Here is a 19955-nt window from a genome sequence, read left to right as displayed (position 1 = left end):
GCTGCTGCACTGTGCATTGCAATTATGCCACGGACATGTACAGTTAGGCTTCGTTCATGTTATTGAAAACAACTGCCTCTCAATCGAACAGACTGTATGAGCAAAGAAAATTAATATGTTGAAATCGAATAGCCTCTATGGTGAAAATATCGTGCTGGCAGATCTTTCCTCAGTTCCGCGACAGACGCCTACTGTGCATGCTGCATAGATATATAGCCAGCAAATCTAACACGCTCAAATGGAGATTGATTTCCAGGCGCATGCTATCAATAAACAATCAAACTCAACGAATTTGAGTTATGCACTGCACAGATGAACCATATCTGCATGTATGCCCCAATGAATGAACGAGATTGGATCAGTAAAAAAAAAAATTATAATGTTCATTAATGTTACTTTTCGTTTAAACACTGAAATACGATGCCACACTTTCGTTCAAACGAACTGTAAACTGTACAGCACAGAAAACAATGAATTCTTATTCGAGAATGTGTGTAGTTTTAGCCCTCGAGCGAGAGGGCTCTTTAAAATCAGTCAGATGTGGAATCCAGCTGAAGGTTAGTGCAGTAGCCATTTCCATACCTTTATTTGTAGATGCCACCTCACTATTTCTGAAACACAGTTTTATGTCATTACAATTCAAATTACTGGTTGCATTTGGCTTGGCAAAAAAGCTCCCTGCCATATTTGAATGACCTTGCGCTCTGAACTAGGAGTTGAAAGTAAGTTTTTTCTGTACTATTATACTTGAGGGAAACAATGGGTTCAACTGCTTATTGCATGGAGCAATCGTCAAGGGAGAGTTAAACTCAATTACAGTAACCGTGCTGAACATGGGGGGGGGGGGTTACACCCCTGCGCAGCAAGCAGTGTACAAAAAAAGTAATGAATAAAAATGAAGCGTATCAAATATTTATTATTTTTTTCTGGGCAACAAAGAACTATAATACATTGACAGGCATGGGAGCTATTGCCAGCACAGGGTTATGCAATGCAGATTAAACCGCCTCAAATTTAGACAGTGGACATACAAGATATCAGATGGTCCCAAATGATGTGAATTTATTCGAAAGGGAAAAAAGAAAGAATTCATAAGACAATATCCATTTATTGCTCTGTGGTGCTTGAGGGAATAACAAGAGGTGGCAAAACACATAAAAAGCTAGTATAAAAACAAGAAGATAGAAACACAAAACTAGCATCGTAAGGGTCTCTGAAATGACAGTTTTCGAATTAAACTGAATGACATAAGGATAATATATAGAGAAATGGATGTTTATTTATTTTCAATTTGTTCACTTGCTTCAATGTCGCCTCAACATGCTACAAGAGGGCTGAATTGAAATATCCCAGAGAAGAATACCCCAAACTTCTGTTTTCTAAGAACCATAAAACCACATGAAGGACTAAGCGAATATTCAAACCCACTAAAACAGGAGGCACCAGATAAAAAGAAAAGAAAAGAAAAGTTTGAACAGACGTACCATATTTACAATTCCCATTAAATTACACATAAATAAATATATACATAGCCTACATGAACACAGATTCCATCTGATAACCGCGAATCGTGTTGAGATTCAAAGTTCAAGTTGGTCGCTGGAGTGAAAAGTCAATACATTGAATTCATGGCATGGAACTGTAGATTTTGTTATTTTCTATTTTCAAGTTTATTATTCACAATACTGATAGAAAATCATCCGCTTTCGGCTTCTTGTTGCCACATGGCTACAATCGTATATGGAGAAATTGAAGAGAAATCGCTGGATTTCAGTATGTTGAACTCATAAAAAAGGGAGTTCACGAAAAGTCTTGCTGTGGCAGATCTGTACTCCTCTCATTGCCACTCTCTGCTTTTATTTTGATTGGTGAATACCCTTTCCACGAATCTCAAGGTCAATTGTTTATTATTATTATTATTATTTAATAAAAACAAACGTGTTTCAAAATGTCAAGATCAGGACGCGGCGCGTCAATCTTGCTCACTAGAGTGTTTTGTCATAATGAAATTGGGATGTGGTGGGTGGACATCACTTTCTGTGTTTCTCATCTTTATCTCCTTTCGAGCCCGTCTCGTTGTGGTTGTTGTTCAGGTACATTTTGTCCATGGCTTTAATGGCCTCCGTCAGATAGTTCTGCAGCGCCGTGAGGGCCGCGCACATGGCTGGAGTCCCGAATCCGTGCGAAATAAGACTGAAGTGGGTCAAACAGCTCTGAATCCCGGGCTCGAGAATGGGCTGTGGACGTGAATTCCCCAAGGGTGAGCGGTCTTGCGAGAGCAGGTCCGTGAACTCTTTGCAGATTTGTCTAGAAGGAGACACAATATAGGATGCGTGTCAGGATGAAGCTAATTACAGCTGAAGGTATGAAGTCACAAATGTATTAGTAACACTATGTGCTCCTTATGTGGCCCTTAATCAATGAGACGCGTATTACTTTTGACAGCATCTCGCTTGGTCTGCGCAGAATCGGAGGGATGGATGGAGAACGCAAATTGTTTCAAACGAGAATCTCGACAGTGAAACGTCAACTGGAGACGTTTGAATTAGATTAGTCCTATTAGCCTCTAAAACTGCTGAAGAAGAGCTTGTTATTTTTATTGTTATTTTATTTATTTATTAGATTTTTTTTCAATCGAGGGGTCGTATACATCTTATAAATTAGATTTTTATTTCAGCTGAAAATCAAAAAAAAAAAAATATGTAAGGTAAAAACACAAAGTTGGAAATATATGCCAAGTGTCCGTCTTATGATTTCGCTAATAATTTAGCAATTCGGTATTTTTATATTTCACGAAACCACTAGAAATTCCATTTATGTAATCCTTCGATATGTATTAACACATGTGAATCCATCTGACAGCAGTCTATTAAGCTACATATTTATTTCATATTCCAGTGTGGTGTCGTTAAATATACCTCGACGTAGTCACAAAAGGTGAAATAAGCTGTGTCATTTGAATAGTGAGAATAGCACTTACTTCGAAGCCAATAACATGTTTTTTCTTTGGACTTGTTCATTTGGGTCGGAATGCTGTCGGTTCACATATTCAGCTACCGCCTTGGCTGGAAACTCAGTCTCGCATACATAACCAAAATCTCTGGCCAGATGTACAGCTTCACCTGGAAGAAAATGAGAGTCAGTGTGTAGCATAACCTATTACTTAAAATATACTGCAATCAAATTTAGAGCAATTAACACGTCTGTCATCAGATTAACGTCCTGAGCATCCGGTACATCCGGTAACTGCAAATGATAATGACAGCACGTCATTGGTTAGTGATCCTCTTAGCAATTTAGAAAAATGTTCTGTAGGACTATACGAAAGCCATCTTATACTTTCGTCATAAAAATTAGGTTACTCCAACTAGGTCTGTCTGTTTTTTCTTCCTCTTCTTCTTTTCTGTTCTTCCTTTTCTTCTGCAAGTCTTTGGTTTTAATTTCCTGAAACAGTTGGGTTTTTACTGCGGGCCTTCCTGTCATAAGTCCAGAGTCCGGAAGAACGCATGCGCCAATTAGCGTCAAAGCTCAACTCCACTAAACTGCTTTCCATAAAATGGAGCAGATCATAAACAATAACAGCACTTCTAAAAGCCAGTGTCCTCCAACGAAATCAGCGTGTGCGTGCGTGTCCCCCAAACCCCCCTCCGCCCTTATCTCGCAGGAATCTTACATTTCTTCAGGCTCATTACCATACAAGAGCAAATTTTACTGGAGCACGATGAATATTACATTCAGTCTTCAACGGCAATGATTAACAGGAACCAATGAACCGTCTCCAGCTTTCACCTTTAAAACCCACGGCTCACCAAATACCACTGCACGGAATAATCACCTCCAACTTTGCAAGCAAAATGGATTTATTCAGCAGCAATGGCATCTTCTCATCGCTACATAATTAAGTAATTTATATTTCACAATAGGCTTTCAACCTACAGGTCAACTGCATCAAACTTGCAAGACTAAAATTCATATGCAATAATAATCATCATCATCATTATTTTCTGCTGTTTCACCATATAGGCCTACTCTCCAGCTACTGCATGATACAACAAAACGCTATAAAACCACTCAACTAATCCTGCTATAAGTAGGCCGTTTGATGAACCCCGACTCACAGGTTAAAAAAGTCCCTAATCCCGCAAAATTCTTTCACAATTTATACGCCTAGATTCCGTTCTCCGACATCTTTTTTTCCTCATATCCTTCATGCAATGTTGCTTGCAAAACAAACTCTCCATTTCACGGATGAAAGCAAATGCTGATTTAGAATGGCTCCATGTAGCCGCATGAAACGCCTTTTTTTTATCATATATTCATCTAAAAATGTACCTTCCACCAGTGACGTCAGAAGGGTAACATTGGCGGCCTTGCGTCTCCCTGCCGGCAGATTTAATCCGATTTTATCCAATTTCTCTCTTAAGGATCTTCCTCCGTTCTTAGATTTGGCCCTTGAAGCAAATGAAAAAACAGCGACATAATATGTATTTGTTTCAATTATTGTCGACCATCTTTATGTGGTCCCATGATATAAAGGTTGTAGGACTTTATTTTTATAATCCTGTGTCCTCAACTCAAGAGCCCTGTCTATATAACAGCTTTTTGAGTAACTTTTCATGCTAGAAGTGAGCTCTATTTTGAAAGAGTTTTGCATTATGGTGAGGTGGTGGAATGTTTCAAATAATTAAATGTTCATATTAAGATGATTCAAACAGTGTGTTGTGTTTGTTATTACTCCACTGACATCACGTGATATTTAATTATCCCATAGCATTTGTTGTACATGAAATCGTATAGGGTCACAAGATGGCAGCATGTGCTCATTGTAATTTGGTAGGCCACTACCAGTATAATACATTTCGATACAAGGTTCAATATTTTCTCTTTTGCAATGAGCTACCATATCGGTGGGTTTTGGCGACAGCAAGCGCTTATTAACATACAATTACAGACGTGTATAATGGAAGTACAGCTCACCTCCTCAAGACCCCGCCGAGCAGAGAGGCGTTCAGGCACTCAGGCGGAGAGAGGCGTCTCTGCACCTCCGCTACTGTGACCTTGTATTTTGATGTTGAGCTGAGAAGAGACAGACGACCCGGAACCGAACAGAACACTTCGTTAGGGTTTACCACACCGCCAAAAAGTCCGTCCTTATTTATCGGTATGGCAGAGACATTACTGTTCTTGGACATGGAAACGGGACCTGGAAAAATGGAACACGATTAGCCCCCCATTCCAGTATACAGAAGCAACTAAATGTATAAAAAAAGAAAGAAAAAATATGAATTGCCATACATGAGACAGCTATTGAGTAAGATTAGACATATGCGTTTATGTGCACATCATCCCGCACGCCTATGTGAAATCATAGGCAATAGGGTCTTATCAGAGAGGAAGAAAATAGATACCACAGCAATAGCTTTTCATTCAGTTCATGAATGTAACTGCTGGGATATACCCCGAGTAATGAAGTGGCCAAGCCATCCAAATTCTTCATATTATAACAATGGTTACTCCAGACCGAGCTTAAAGAATATGCCAGTTGGACATGCGTTGCAATGCCTCGAGTTTGGCACTGACTGCACAGTGCAAATGTAAATAATACAGTATGTGAGACTGACACATTTCTAATTTGTGGAACATCATAAAACAGAAAAGGAAAGGAGAGAAACGGGAAATCCGGTAGATTGTTTATTTAAGGTTATGATAAATAATAGCCTAATATGCCTAATAATAATTATTAGTATTATTAATATTATTTAATTTTATGATCAGATATTATAATTATAAGTAGTGTTATTATGTATATATTTTTAAAGCCTAAATTCTAGTAGGCCCTAATCCACTAAAAATAAAAATTCCTCGTAATCCAACACCGTAATTCGGGCTGTGAACACTCACTAATACTCTAGCCACACAGGCGCATGGAAAGATTCCCACAAATCCACATATATACACACATTTCACTCACACACGCGCTTTCTTTTTAGGCCTAAATCCTGCTACAGTGCCCGCTGTTTCTTTATGTGCCAACCGGAAACAAAAGCACAGGCCCTTTTGGATAGATCACTAGTGATATTAAAAGCTCAGGCGAGACCAACAGAGACGTTAGGAGTTAAACGAACGTGTTTGCGGAATGAGGATCTCTGCAGATTTCTACACGGCGCATCAAATTTAAGATGTCAAAGATTTCACGTGGTTAAAACGAAGAAAAGCAAATTCACTGCAGCGCACATAATAATCCCTAATTTTTATTCAGCCCTCTTTAGGTGCACAAAATGGGCAATCGAGTGATAATTCTTAGTTTATGTTAACAACGAAGTCTCGACTTTCGTTTGTCGCATCTTCTTTATGTAACATTTAACAAATTCCATTAAAGGCTGCCGGTTTCAATTTAGTCACAGACCAACCCAAGATTAAACAAGCACCATAATATTAACACACATAAGGCCCGTTATGAAACACTTGGTTAAAATGCTTAGTGCGTTATCGCCAGACAACCTCAAGGCCTACAAATTAACCCGATCCGTCTCCCAGCAAGCACGGGTAGATTTTACGAGCAGAGGGCTGCCAGTGGAGGCACGTACGGTATTTCAGAGGAAATTGCTTACCTTTCTTGATTACTGTTTGGTCTTGGATGTGAATTCCCTGATCTTCAACATGCTGCAAAGATCAAACACCAAATTAATACAGATTTAAAGAATGAAGACATTGGAATCTGTCTCTTGTTAGCAAACGAAATAAAATAAAGCTCAAAGAGAAATATATATATATATATATAAATATATAGGCTATTATATATATATAATTGATATTTATAATAAGGGATATATGCATACAACTAACATACAAATAAAACAAAATTCCTATCTAAATCAGTAAACCCACGAACAAAACAACGAACAAATCTAAATAAACGTGCAATTGTGATTAAACAGTGCATTTTGTCTATGTATTGCTCTCACAGCTATGTAATTCGCCAAGATCTCTTCAGCAGGCAGACTACAATTAAATTACTGGTGAAAAGGGGGCAGCCAGGAATCACGTCCAAAAATGACAGACAATATTAATCAAAAAGCTCAGTACACCGTTCAGTTTGTGTTGCTGGGGAGAACAACAGTTAAAAGAGATAATCAAATAATTAATGAATGAAGAAACGTTTAAACCTTGAAATTACTTTTTGAAAACTCGTTAAAAATGCAAATGTAAACGTACATTTCTTACTTCTAACTTTGTACATACATGGATTTTTTGAAAATATAAAATCAAAGCTGATATAATTTTTTACGCACTGCCACATTTCGAAGTTTAATTTTCTAAAACATCAACGTTATATTTGACATTTGACTGCTTGAGACTCTTCTATAAGTAGGTTATCATTAAATAAGAGCAGCAGCAAATATAATAAAGGCGATGACCATTAAATGGCTCCATATCCTTTTATAGTAATTTTTCTCACCTGAACATCTTCTAAAGAGTGAGGTATTCCATGTATTGGGATTGAATCCGTGAGTCCGGTCTCGATGCCGTGACCCGACGGCAGCAGCACTTCTCTGCGGTACTCTCGGCACAGCTGATGCGGAAGCCCGCGGTGCTGGTGCAGCAGGCTGCTCTCCTGACTCTGCCGCTGGCCGGGCCAGCCCGGGTGCTGCGGCTGTGGCTGGGCGTGCAGAGAGTTGATGGAGTACGGGTCGTTAACGTGAGAGTAAGGGTCCTGAGACTGCGGGTAAATGGGCTGGTAGGGTGGCGGAAAGTATGGCGGCTGGAAATCTGAGTTGGGCGTGTGAGAGAGTGGAGGAGCGCTGCTGTACGGAGACTGACCCACGCTGCCCAGTTGAGGTAACCGGGCAGTTCCGTTGCTGGTCCCGTCGTGGCGATCCTTAGGAGAGAAAACAACAAACCACTGGTTTAGTGCAGGGTTTTTGTTGTCTTTTCTTTCTTTCTTTCTTTCTTTCTTTCTTTCTTTCTTTCTAAGAAAAACATCTATAGAGGCGATTCATCGTCGCCCATCACAGTAAATAGTTATTTCAATAAAATAAATAATACTTTGGTCAGGCAATAATAATAATGCAACCATGGTTCTCAAAATAAAAGTTATTTTATATTAAAAGTCCACATCAATAAGGTGTTACTTATTTAACAATTCAAGAACCCATTAAAAGGTGAACAAAAATAAATAAATACCCAGAGCTCACATCAAGTATAAAGTCTTTGTAATAGCATTTGATGCTACCAAGAAAAGCTTGCATGATGGTACAGACAAAACGACAGGATAAATGCAAACAATCGGAGAGTAAATGTTCAGCGCGATCTTCAGAGCTTTACCCTCGACAGTCACTCACCATCGCGGAAAAACTGTGCACTAACATCTGCGAAGATTTCCGAGGATTTCACAACACAAGAATTTCGAAGGGACAAAACGAATAAGAATACGCAAATGAAATCAAGCCAATAACAAATGCAGGGCGAAGTAACGGTGACCGGCGTTCACATAAAGCGATAATCCACCAGAATCTGGGTAAATTCCCACTTTTCTTCATGTGCTCTTTAAATGCACAGTTTTTCTCTAAAGTTTCTTAGATCCCGTTGGCCTCTCCCGGCTCTGTCAGTGAACTGTTCCCTCGCTTGAGCTCATGTTAGCACATTATGTCTCTTGCCATACACTCCTAATAGTAGATATTCATGATTATTAATATTACACGAATACTTAATAAGGGAAGAATGGTCGGAAATCGAGCGTGAAGCGAGGAAGCAACTCAAGGCGGACTGAACTAAATGACGTCCATTGAATGAGGAATCAGTATATCTAATCAGAGATGAGGAGAGAGAGAGAGAGAGAGAGAGAGAGAGAGAGAGAGAGAGAGAGAGAGAGAGAGAGAGAGAGAGAGAGAGAGAGAGAGAGATTCTCCAGAATCTGACGAATCAGAGAGAAGGGGGGACATTTTAAAAGGTTCGAGTGCAAGCAAAAGTGAAATAAATAAATAACGAAAGAAAGAAAGACAGAACGAATAGGGAAGAAAGCGAAGAAGGAAACAATGTGCACCTCTGATTCTGGAGAGGATCCAGCAAATGCTGAAGGCATCTGGCCTGGCATATTTTTTCTGCTCACTGGATGCTCGTCTTCAGTGTTATTTTTCATATTAGTCTTCGGTTGTTCGCGCTCCATGATCAATTAGAATCCCTCACCGCCAAATATTTAGCAACGGCCATGACATATGCGACTCAAATTCACCGCCGTAGCGATCGATTGATTATTCACCAAACTTTACCCGTGTATAATCGCACACACTTCCATCTGAAATACACACGCGAATATTATAAACGCAATGTAAATTATTGTAGGCCTATTTATTCATTTTAACAACGCGAAAGAAAAACCTAAGGGTATGATGAGTCCAGCGGTTCTTTCCTGCTTATCCAGAAACAAGCGAAAACACGTTTTACTGGCTTCAACACTCCGAAACTACTCCCATATACTGTATTACTGCATTCACTACAAATAAATCGGACGATATACTGCAAAGAAAAGACACGAAGAACCTTTATAGGGAAAAACATTAAAATGGCACAACTAATTGAACCACTTTAATCTTTTTTTATTGTGTTTATTGTATACCAAACCTATGTTTGGTAAGTTTATTATTTCTTGTCTTTTTTTTTTTTTCCTCAAATAAATTTCGATATCACGACGTAATTACGACGATTTTTTATTATTCTGGTGAAATTAGGCTATATGGGAAATTAACGTGTGATAGGTGTGTTATTATTTATTATTAACATGATGTTCTGGAGCATGCATTATTGCAGATGTATTAAATGTATCACCTTTTCTGTTTACACACACGTCAAGTCTTAAAATGAAAATAAAAGCTGACTGAAAAATAAAAGCACTCAGAATTTGGGTAAATGTCATGCAAAATTTTGTATTGAAAGCCTTTTTAAGCCGCTTACCTCACAGTCTTCATATTTAATATTATCAGTTAATTTCCAAAGCATTTTCATTGGTTGTGGAGTGAAGTGCGCCTTGGCTTGAGTTTGACACAGTGCACAGGGCTCGAGCTGCGCGCTCAGATCTCCCTCTAATGGTGGAAGAGAGAGAGACTCGCGAGCTGCTGTAATAACCCTCATTAGCATATCTAGAGACCAAAGCCAATGAATATACACAGGTAGAAACTGCAACGCACATTTTCAGTAACAATGCTTTTACTGGGATTCAGTTTTATTTCAAAAGTGACCTAAATACAGGGGTTGATATTAATGGGGAATGAGGACTCTCGTCACCACTGTAATTAATTATGCGATGCGATTCTTTGAAATTGGAATTAATAGGCTAAGAGATGCTGCAAGAAATACCCTGGACCATGAAAAATATGTGACAAATATTAATATTTTTCGAAGGCCACGCGCCTTAGTAGGCTGTGCGTTAGAACCGAAGTTTGTAAAAATCTATATAGCCTACAGTATATTTAACTATGTTAAACTACTGCCTGAAAGGCTAATATTTCAGCGGGTAAAACAACACTTCTTCCATCCTGAAAATTATAGACTGTTGTTTTAGTCCTATTGTGAGCCCGGGCCTGTAAAACATTCTCAAAACTGTTATGTAAATGTGGTCGATTCTGCAGCTCTATTTAAAACGTGTAACGACGCAATTTAATAAATGTAAATAATTAACACAACAAAATGGCTTGTTAAATGTGAATGAGGTCGGGAGATAGGTCGCCGGGTCTAAGGCGTTGTCTCTCTCTTATCTCATTACCATTTTTGGTGGGGTGAGTCCAGTTGTCATTAATGAGAGGCCAAAAGAAACTAAGACACAATGGTCATTAAAAGAGGCAGAGAAACGAGCAATATAAATGGATGGCTGTTCTGCTTTGTTGTGTGGGGGTAAACATCTTTGAAACTATTCACATAAAAGAAAAGAAAAACTTTTCATCCCTACCTTTGGACATTTTTACCATGAGAAATATGCATTACATTGCGAGTATGTCTGGACGTATTTATAGCGCTATTTTCAGAAATCAAATTATCAATAATTTATATTAAATTTCTAACTATTTTATGTATTTATTTATTTACATGAACGTAATGCGGCATATCAGATAATATCAGACAAAAGACGCACTGTGTATTCGTTAGGAAAAATAAGGCTGAATTATCCTGTCTTTGCCTTTAACGTAGAGAAAATGCTTTATGTATGCATGAACAAAATTGACTAAACTGCAATTACATGTAAGTCGTGTGTCTAAAAATGAATGAAAAACATAAAAGAACATGCGTACAGAATGGCAGAAATGCTCAAAGTGCAGCAAATACCTAACAACAACAACAACAACAACACTGGCCACTTTGATAAATTACCTTGATTATACTTTATTTTAGAGAAATTTGACATTGCTTCACTCTCACGGCCCAAACTCATATCTGCATGCACGAATTCCAGTCATTGATGTGTTTGAATCAGTGTAATTTGCAGTGATTACGATTAGACCAATTTTGTCTGGAAAACTTTGTCGAAAAGCTACCGTGGTCAAGACATCATTCAAAAGCAACATGCAAAATTCAAATCGTGCACTAACATGATATAGGCAAACTTATAAGGAAAACAACCTACTTGCCAGTCTCCCATTTTGCCCATAAGTGACATTCTTGTGTCTTCTTTCTGATGTTGGTACACCACACAGTGTTATCTCATGGGGTCTTCTGTCCTTAAGCAAAATTCCACTTTAGCTGAACAAAATCTAATCACCTGGCCATAAAAACAGAGAACCACCTCACTGCGCATGCGCACTGCGACGGGCACGTGTAAGGTAACGACACCTGGAAAAGGTAAAGGTAGCGTTGAGATTCCTGCTGTAGGAAGAAGATCAGAGAGAAGCAGGAAAATAGCCCGTCTGCTGTTCAATCTGATGTTTCCATCACCTGCTGTTTTAGAGTCAAAATGTTACGACTGACATTCTTGCTTAGCATGCAAATTAACATGCAATTGTGCAAACATAAATCTGTAACTAAGTCACGGGTTGCATTTGCCTTTTTTTTTTTTTTAGGACAAATTAAAATTATTTAATGCACATTTTATCCATGCCATGCAAGGCCTATAAAATCAATGCTATTTATTTGAATTGGTCTAATTAATTTTAAACACAGAACATCTGGGTTGTCCGTTTTAAATCACCATGGGTTACAGCTGTAAATAGCATATATGACAGCTTCCTAACTTTTGCTATTGCTTTTTTATTTTATACTGTATAATACTTTATTTATTAGAGAGGCATTCAATCGCATTTTTAATCACTAATAATTTTCCATAAGGTGACAGATAAAGTGAGCAAGCAACAAGTCATATTAGGCTAGAGGCGACAAACTTTCATGTTGCTTAAGCATAAAAATCGTGAAGATATGCATTTGCCAACCTGATGATGAAGAGATGTCACTCTAGCGATTGGTTATATAAAACAGGGTAAATCATCCGATTTCAACCAACTGATTTAATATAAAACAATTTTATTTTCTGTTTACCATATTTTATGAATCCTTCATCCTAAATTTAAACACAAACAACTCGTTAATTTAGTTATGTTCTAGAAAGGCTTGATACAAGAAAACAGATTAGAATAAAATACAAAAATGTCAGTTTTATTATAAGGAATAATGAAGAGTACTATGAAGATCATGCCTCTTTATTCTATTATTATTGTATTATTATAATAACAAAACCAGCAACCAGTCAAAAAACACTAAATATCTCAGTGCAGCTTCATGCAGCTCCCTCAAAAAGCTTTTTTCCATTTTACAGTATTAAGTCAAGTCAAGTAAATCTTATTTGTATAGCGCCTTTCACAACACACAGTATTATAGGTTTAGATGTTAGCTATTGATGAAGTTGGTCTCTTACTCACCCAAGATGGTTAGTTCTTGACTAATGTCTTAATTTACAAGACTACTTTAGATTTAATTAACTTTAAACCAGTTTTGCTTTTTGTGCCAAGCAAAAAATGTTAGAGACACGTTTACCAGGAATATTAAGGGAATATTCGCTCTGAGAATCACCCGCTGTTGTCTGGCGCCCTCTATTGCACATGAGATTATACCCTCTTGTGCATGATTCAGAGGTCATCCTACCTTCCCACTTGTCCACAGCACACTTGTAGGACCAGGCACAATTCCTCTGATTTACTGTAACTGATCTGACACTATTATGACGACAGCTTCAGAATAGTTTTAATTTGCCTGAGGAAACTTGCAGGGGAAAATCTACATGTTTGGCAATATATGCCTGCATATATTATTGAGTATGATGTAGTGTAGATAAAGGGATAAACGTTAACGGCAACATTTGCCAACTATATACAAATACCTTTAAGACTTTTAAACTTTTTTGGATTTACAAATTTAGATAAAGAACTTATTCAAATAACCAAAAGGGTGCACTTTTTTAATATATTTACATTTTTTATTGATTTGTTAGCATTATTACAGGTTCTTCAAGACCTTCGTCAGTGCAGCACACTGAATTATTTTGCTGTTACAATAAAACATCAATACTATTTAAACCACAATTAAAAATACAAAATGTAAAAACATACAGTATTAAGATACACAAATGACTTATCTAACATAAAACACCTCATATTACAAAGGTAGTTTCTAAAATACAAAATAATTTATAAGTCTGCCCATATGGGAATGGGTTATCTCCGATATCTCTTTGTTTGACACTTATACTGTAGCATCTGAATTATTATGGGGAAAAAATTATCCATTATGATTGGATGAGTCAATGTGAGGCCACTTTGAACATCCTTCATAATCGATTCCTCTCACTTAAGAAAACAATGTGTTTTATGGAGGCCCCTGCATCAAGGGGGCTTTTTACCCCATATACTAATACACTTATTAGAATGTTTCTGGAAAACTTTTGATTAAATCACCTTGAACCAAACTGAAAATTACGAATGAGAACATGTCTCAGATTAACTGTGGTAATTTCAGTAATTTGCATTATAGCTACATAAATTTGCTACAAAACCTATAAGATGTTAGATCAAATGACCTCAAAATAAAGCTTTAGGCATTACACACGACGACCTCACGGATAAGGGAAATTTTTGTGTGCATTGTAACAAACAGGAAAGTGCTGTGTTTTTGTTGCTGTTTAGTGTTTTGGGACAAAATCAAATCAAAAGTACCTTAAGTTTTACGACGGAGAGCCTTTAAGCCCGTTGTACCCTGTGCTTTCTTAGATTCATTTACCCATGTATAGAAAGCACAGTGACATAAACAAGCATTTATTCATATATTATAATTATTATCTATTATTATTAGAAACAGGTAGACGGCCATATTATCAACTTATATTACTAAGCGTGATATTATAAAATTATTAAACCACTGTAACTAGGCTACATCATGAATGATAATTGTTGAGAGAGGGAGGGGCTGAGAATAGCAAGCAGGATGTTTCTCGTGTGAGTATATGGCACCATCTAGCGATGTAGCGAAGGTTCCTGTTTGTAGCCTGGTTGGTGTATCCTCAGATGTTTCACAGGTCGAAAAATGTCAAATTTAAAGGTTAAACTGGAAGAAAACATCAGTAAAATAAAAGGAAAGGAATCTGTCGTATGCTTGTGACTTTATTTAATTTTCTATTTCCAAGACTGTTTTCTAAAATGAAAACCAAGACAAAGTTCCCCTACACTTCCTGATTCATGTAGAAAGAACATGAGGCGCGGTGTGTGCATGTGTGCGCGGTGGACGGATTATGTTGATGTAGTTACAGGGAGAGCAGGTGTTTGTTCAGTGGGTAATTGGTGTTGGGTGATTATTAGAGGAAAAGCATTTGTTCGGCGCGTGGGTTTGGGAAACATCAGCTTTCCTGGTGCCTGAACTGTTTCCAGCTCGGCTTTTTTTTTGTTTGTTTTTTTACCATGGCAACCACTATGTTCCAACGCTACCAGCGAGCGTAGGCTATCAAAGACTCACAACAGAAAGACTGACTAGGGTACAATGGGGCTAAAGGCTCCATTGATTTCATTTTCCCAAAAAACACTAAATAGCAGATCTTTGTGTGTAATGTCTAAAGGTTGATTTTGAGGCAATTTTATATTATTTATATTTTTTTGTTAAACAATTGTTGCAAATTTATATAGCTATTGAAAATCCCTGAAATGAACATATTTATTTTGAGACAAAATACTTGTCCCACCAAGTCATTATATCAAAAATATTTCAATAAGTGAAAGGATAGTATTTGGGGTAAAAAGACCCCCCGTTACAGGTGCTAAAGGCCCCTATTAAATGCATTGTTTTTCTTAAGTGGGGGGAATATATTTGATGTGAACATTTTTCAAAGTGGGCTCACACTCTTCCAGTCATAATATAGATTAGATTATTTATAGAATACTTGATATGTAAAATGCTAAATGTGTTTGAAATTAACAGGAAATGGTTCACCGTTTTCTGAAGTAGTTATTTTGAGTAAGAATCTTCTTAATATGTTAGTAAAAAATAGTATTGTGCTGTCTCAAATTTAGTTGGGGAAATAACGTAATAATTTTCAGGGTTGATGATGATGATTATTATTATTATTATTATTATTATTATTATTATTAACGGCACACAAAATGTGATCCATATAAACTTCCCTTCCCATAAGTCAACTTGAGACATTTTGTCAGGCCAAGAGTTTTCATTGGTGTTTTAGCTTCAAACATTGTGACATCACAAGGAACTAAACGCAGCACGAGCAGGCGCATCGGCAAGGACATCAGGCTATAAACACAAACTCTCAGGTAGTGAGTATGAACGTAAAATTGACTAGTAAATACAGAGTAGACTCAAAGCTTACGAAGAACAGCATGTATTTTGTTGAATATACATTGTTTCAGCTTTTACAAGTGTAGAGGGTACAGCATGCTACCAGCCAGATCTGAGATCAACTGCAGTCTCTCTCTCTCTCTCTCTCTCTCTTAATTTCAATTTCAAATTTGCTTTATTAGCATGACTGTGTAACACAATGTTGCCAAAGCATCAACATATTATATATAACTAATAAAACAAACAAACAAACAAAACATATACGTATAAATCATGTCACATGTAGCATTGTAAATAGATGGATAAATAAATATACACACACTGCATAAATAAATACGTTGGGTCACTCTAGATAATTAGCTGTCTCTGGCGTTGTGAATAGCTAGCACATATTTAGCCGCTAGTGCAGCTGTATTATCATCTTCGCCGAGTAAGAAGGACATTTTTTCAGTGTCACTCAGTTCATAGAATGATGGGATGAAGGCTTCAAATTTGGGCAGAAACATTTCTCTTATATTGTTATATTTAGAGCAAAAGAGCAGAAAGTGTTCCTCATCCTCTATGTGCTGTAGATCACAGTGTCTACAGATCCTCTGCTCTCTCTCTGTCCATGTTTGTCTACGTCTTCCTCTCTCTATCTCTAGGTCATGGTCACTTAATCTGTATTTGGAGAGGATTTGTCTTTCTTTAAAATGTCTAATAAATAGATAACTGGCCAATTTAGTGGTTCTTTTGAGGTTCGAGTAACATTGGAGTTTATTCTGGAGGTCAAAATGTGCTTTTAATGATTTATCATGATTGTCTTTTAGATTTGTGTGGATTTCTTTAATAATAATTTTGGGGCTGTAGCTGTGGTCAATAGGAAGTATAGTCTGATGGACGAGTTGAAGAGCGAGTGTGTTCAGAGGATGAGGTTCTGCTGAGGATTCATTGGCGAGGAGGGCTTTATATTGCACTGACTCTGGATCAGACTGATGGAGGTGATGCCAGAACTGAACACATCTCTTCTGGATCTCGATGTTCAGTGGGTACAGGCCTAGCTCGGCCCTGCAGTGGATGTGTTTCTGTGGACCCCTAAAATATTTTTGGCAATTTCCAATTGTAATTTTTCTACTGGTGTTTTATCCCAATTTTTAAAATTTAGTACTGGTCCCCAAATTTCACATCCATATAAAATAATTGGTTTTATTATTGAATTATATAATTTGATCCAGGTTTTAATGGGTAATTTTAAGTGTCCGCATCGTGACGTTATAGCATAGAAAGCCCTCCGTGCCTTTTCACTCAGAGTTTTGACAGCCAGACCGAAGCGCCCCGAGGCGCTGATGTCGATACCCAGATAGCTATAGCTCTTGCTGTGCTGCAGGACCTGGCCTTTATACAGGAACTGGTGTTTGTGTGCCTGAGATCAGGCCTTCTTCTGGAACACCATGACCCTGGTTTTATCCAGGTTGACTGTCAGGTTGACAGGTTGACTGTCTTGACAGTACTGTTCCAGCAGGGACAGGCTCTGCTGAAGGCCCTCAGGTGTGCGGGACAGCAGGACCAGATCATCCGCGTACAGCAGACATCTGACCTCTGACCCCTGGCCTGTGTGTGGTGTAGGGTGAGACCGGGTACAGTCGAGCTCTCCAGCGCTGATGCCAGATCATTGATGTAGATGTTGAATAGAGTCGGGCTCAGACTGCAGCCCTGCCTCACTCCACGGCCCTGCTGGAAGAACGCGCTTCTGTGGTTACTGATTTTCACAGCACTTTTGCTGTTGCTGTACAGAGATTTTATAATATCAAATGTTTTTCCGCCAATGCCAATTTGTAGGATTTTGTATAGTAGACCATCATGCCAAATTGAGTCAAATGCTTTTTTAAAGTCTACAAAACATGCAAATATTTTTCTTTGTTTGTCCTTGATGTTTTTGTTGATGAGAGTGTGAAGGGAATAGATGTGGTTGGATGTGCGGTGTTTTGGTAAAAAGCCAATTTGTCCTTTATTTAAAATGTTGTGTGATGAAATGTGTGAAACGATGCGTCTGTTTATGATGCTGCAGAACAGTTTTCCTAAAGCACTGCCCACACTGATGCTGCGATAACTATTGGGGTCGAATCGATCACCTTTCTTGAATATGGGTGTGATGAGTCCCTCAGACCAGCTCTCAGGGACGCTTCCGGACCACAACACCAAATTAAATAATTTGGCTAAAGTTTGAATCATGCTAGGACTGCTGAGTTTAAGCATTTGTTACTAATGTGATCTTGTCCACATGCTTTCTTTAATTTAAGATTTTTTATATGTTCTAATATTTCAGATATTGTTATATATTTATCTAATGGATTTTGATAATTTTTAATTGTTTTCTCCAAGTCTTCTAATGTTTTCTTTATTTTACTCTGAGGTTGGTTAAGGTCAGCTGGTGCAATTTTTCGATACAAATTTTCAAAGTAAGATTTCCAAATTGTGCCATTCTGGAGTGACATCTCTAATTTGGGTTTTTCTAGTTTTTTATAAAGGTTCCAGAAAGTATTTTGATCTACTGAATCATCAATTTCATTGGCTTTAAAATATTTTTCTCTTTTGTACCTCAAAATTCTTTTGTAATTTTGCAGACAGTCTGAATAAGAGAGCCGTAATGTCTGGCTGGATGGATCTTTGTGCTTTTTGTTAGAGCGTCTCCTCAGTTCTTTTCTGAGACCGGCACATTCATCATCGAACCAGACATCCTTTCTCATTCTCTGTTGATGCGTTTTATGTTTGCTTTGCGGTTTAATGTTAGATAGAGTTATCAATGTTTTGAATATGTAATTTACGTTTTTTGTTGCTAAATTTATTCCATTAATATCTAAAGTGAAATCAATGGACATAAATTCATCCAGCATTTTTGATATAGGACTGTTCATATTTTCTTTGAATTGATCCGAGTTGGATTGATTCCATTTAAGTTTAGGTTTCAGAGGAAACAGTTTTTCAGATTCAAGTGGAGAGGTTTTAGTTATTTCATAAGGGGGTTTCAAATAAAGCACAGTTTGGCAGTGATCGGAGATCGGGAGCTGAGGTCTGACTGTGAAGGCATTAATAAAGCTTGGGTCAATATCTGTTATTGAATAATCTACCACACTGGTTCCTAATCTGGAGCAGTAAGTAAATCTACCTAATGTATCTCCACGAGTTCTGCCATTGATGATGTAGATTCCTAAACATTTACAGAGTTTTAACATTTGTTTTCCATTAATGTTCACTGAATTATCGTAGCTGTTTCTCGGTGTGATATTCAATGAGGAATGAAACGTGGTGTCATTGAGGATGTGGTCATTATCTACAATATTTACATAATCAATTTCTCGCCCTGTTCTGGCGTTTAAGTCTCCGCAGATGAGGATATCTCCTCTGGACTGAAAGTGTAAGATATCAGCCTGTAATGTTGGAAAGCTTTGCTCTTCATAATAGGGAGAGTCGTGGGGTGGGATATAGATGGCACAAAGGTAAAGATTGGACTGTGATATGATGGATTTCACTTCAAGCCAAATAGATGATTTTCCACTTTTAGCAATTTTAATGTTTTAAATCTTCTTTGTGCCATATAAGTATTCCACCTGAGTCTCGGCCACATTTTATTTTAGAATTTTTTGATGAAGGAACCATAATTTCCTTGTATCCTATTGGACAGTGTAAAGTCTCATTACTACGACACCACGTCTCATGAAAGATACAGATGTCCATATCTGTTACACTGCTGAGTAAGTCTTGGTCTGCAGTCTTATTACCAAAAGCAGAAGAGTGCAGACCTTGTATATTCCAACTACTGATTTTAAAAGATTTCATGGGTTCTTCTATAATGTGTGTGTGTGTGTGTGTGTGTGTGTGTGATGTGTGTGTGTGTGTGTGATGCCGGTTATGTCCTCAGTCTGGAGCAGATGATGTTCAGCAGATGTCTTATCTGGTTGAGTTCAGCCGCTGCAGGGTTCTGTGGTTGTTGAGCGGCCGCTGCGTAGCTCTTGTGTTGTGATGGAGGGCCGGTGGCCGGTCTGGGCTCTGCTGGAGGACGAGGGCTTCTCGGTGGCTGAGAGCTTCTCTTGTTGTCAAAGTTTCTGTTGTTTCTTGCAGTGTTTCCAAGGGCTGTGCTTTTCAGCACTCTGGCGAAGACT

At 37.9% G+C, this 19955-nt stretch overlaps 1 protein-coding gene across 3 annotated transcripts; it reads right to left on the bottom strand.

Moving 5' to 3' along the window:
• Positions 1-906: 906 nt before the first annotated feature.
• LOC127634740 (transcription factor AP-2-alpha) lies at positions 907-10034 on the bottom strand. Of its 3 annotated transcripts, none has more exons than XM_052114416.1 (7): positions 9952-10034; positions 7460-7879; positions 6612-6663; positions 4978-5203; positions 4333-4451; positions 2981-3122; positions 907-2307 (listed from the first exon to the last, which is right to left on the bottom strand). In XM_052114416.1, exons 1-7 carry the CDS (start codon positions 10000-10002, stop codon positions 2031-2033), a joined length of 1287 nt encoding a protein of 428 aa, XP_051970376.1. In that variant the 5' UTR covers positions 10003-10034; the 3' UTR covers positions 907-2030. The 3 variants fall into 3 exon arrangements, with proteins under 3 accessions (XP_051970376.1, XP_051970377.1, XP_051970375.1); XM_052114417.1 differs by lacking the exon at positions 9952-10034 and adding an exon at positions 8343-8771; XM_052114415.1 differs by lacking the exon at positions 9952-10034 and adding an exon at positions 8196-8341.
• Between the last annotated feature and the right edge of the window lie 9921 nt (positions 10035-19955).

The sequence above is a fragment of the Xyrauchen texanus genome, chromosome 42 (genome assembly GCF_025860055.1).
Source record: "Xyrauchen texanus isolate HMW12.3.18 chromosome 42, RBS_HiC_50CHRs, whole genome shotgun sequence".
Lineage (NCBI taxonomy): Eukaryota > Metazoa > Chordata > Actinopteri > Cypriniformes > Catostomidae > Xyrauchen > Xyrauchen texanus.
The sequence above is the reverse complement of the archived record's forward strand: the minus strand, read 5'-3'. Positions and strand labels throughout refer to the sequence as shown.

Excerpts from the sequence above, each read along its gene's own strand:
- LOC127634740 (XM_052114415.1), bottom strand. The coding sequence starts at position 8,249 with ATGCAAGCTTTTCTTGGTAGCATCAAATGCTATTACAAAGACTTTATA. Across the intron at positions 4,452-4,977 it reads CTCGGCGGGGTCTTGAGGAG|GGCCAAATCTAAGAACGGAG; the intron begins GTGAGCTGTACT and ends ATTTGCTTCAAG. Across the intron at positions 3,123-4,332 it reads TCTGACGTCACTGGTGGAAG|GTGAAGCTGTACATCTGGCC; the intron begins GTACATTTTTAG and ends ATTTTCTTCCAG.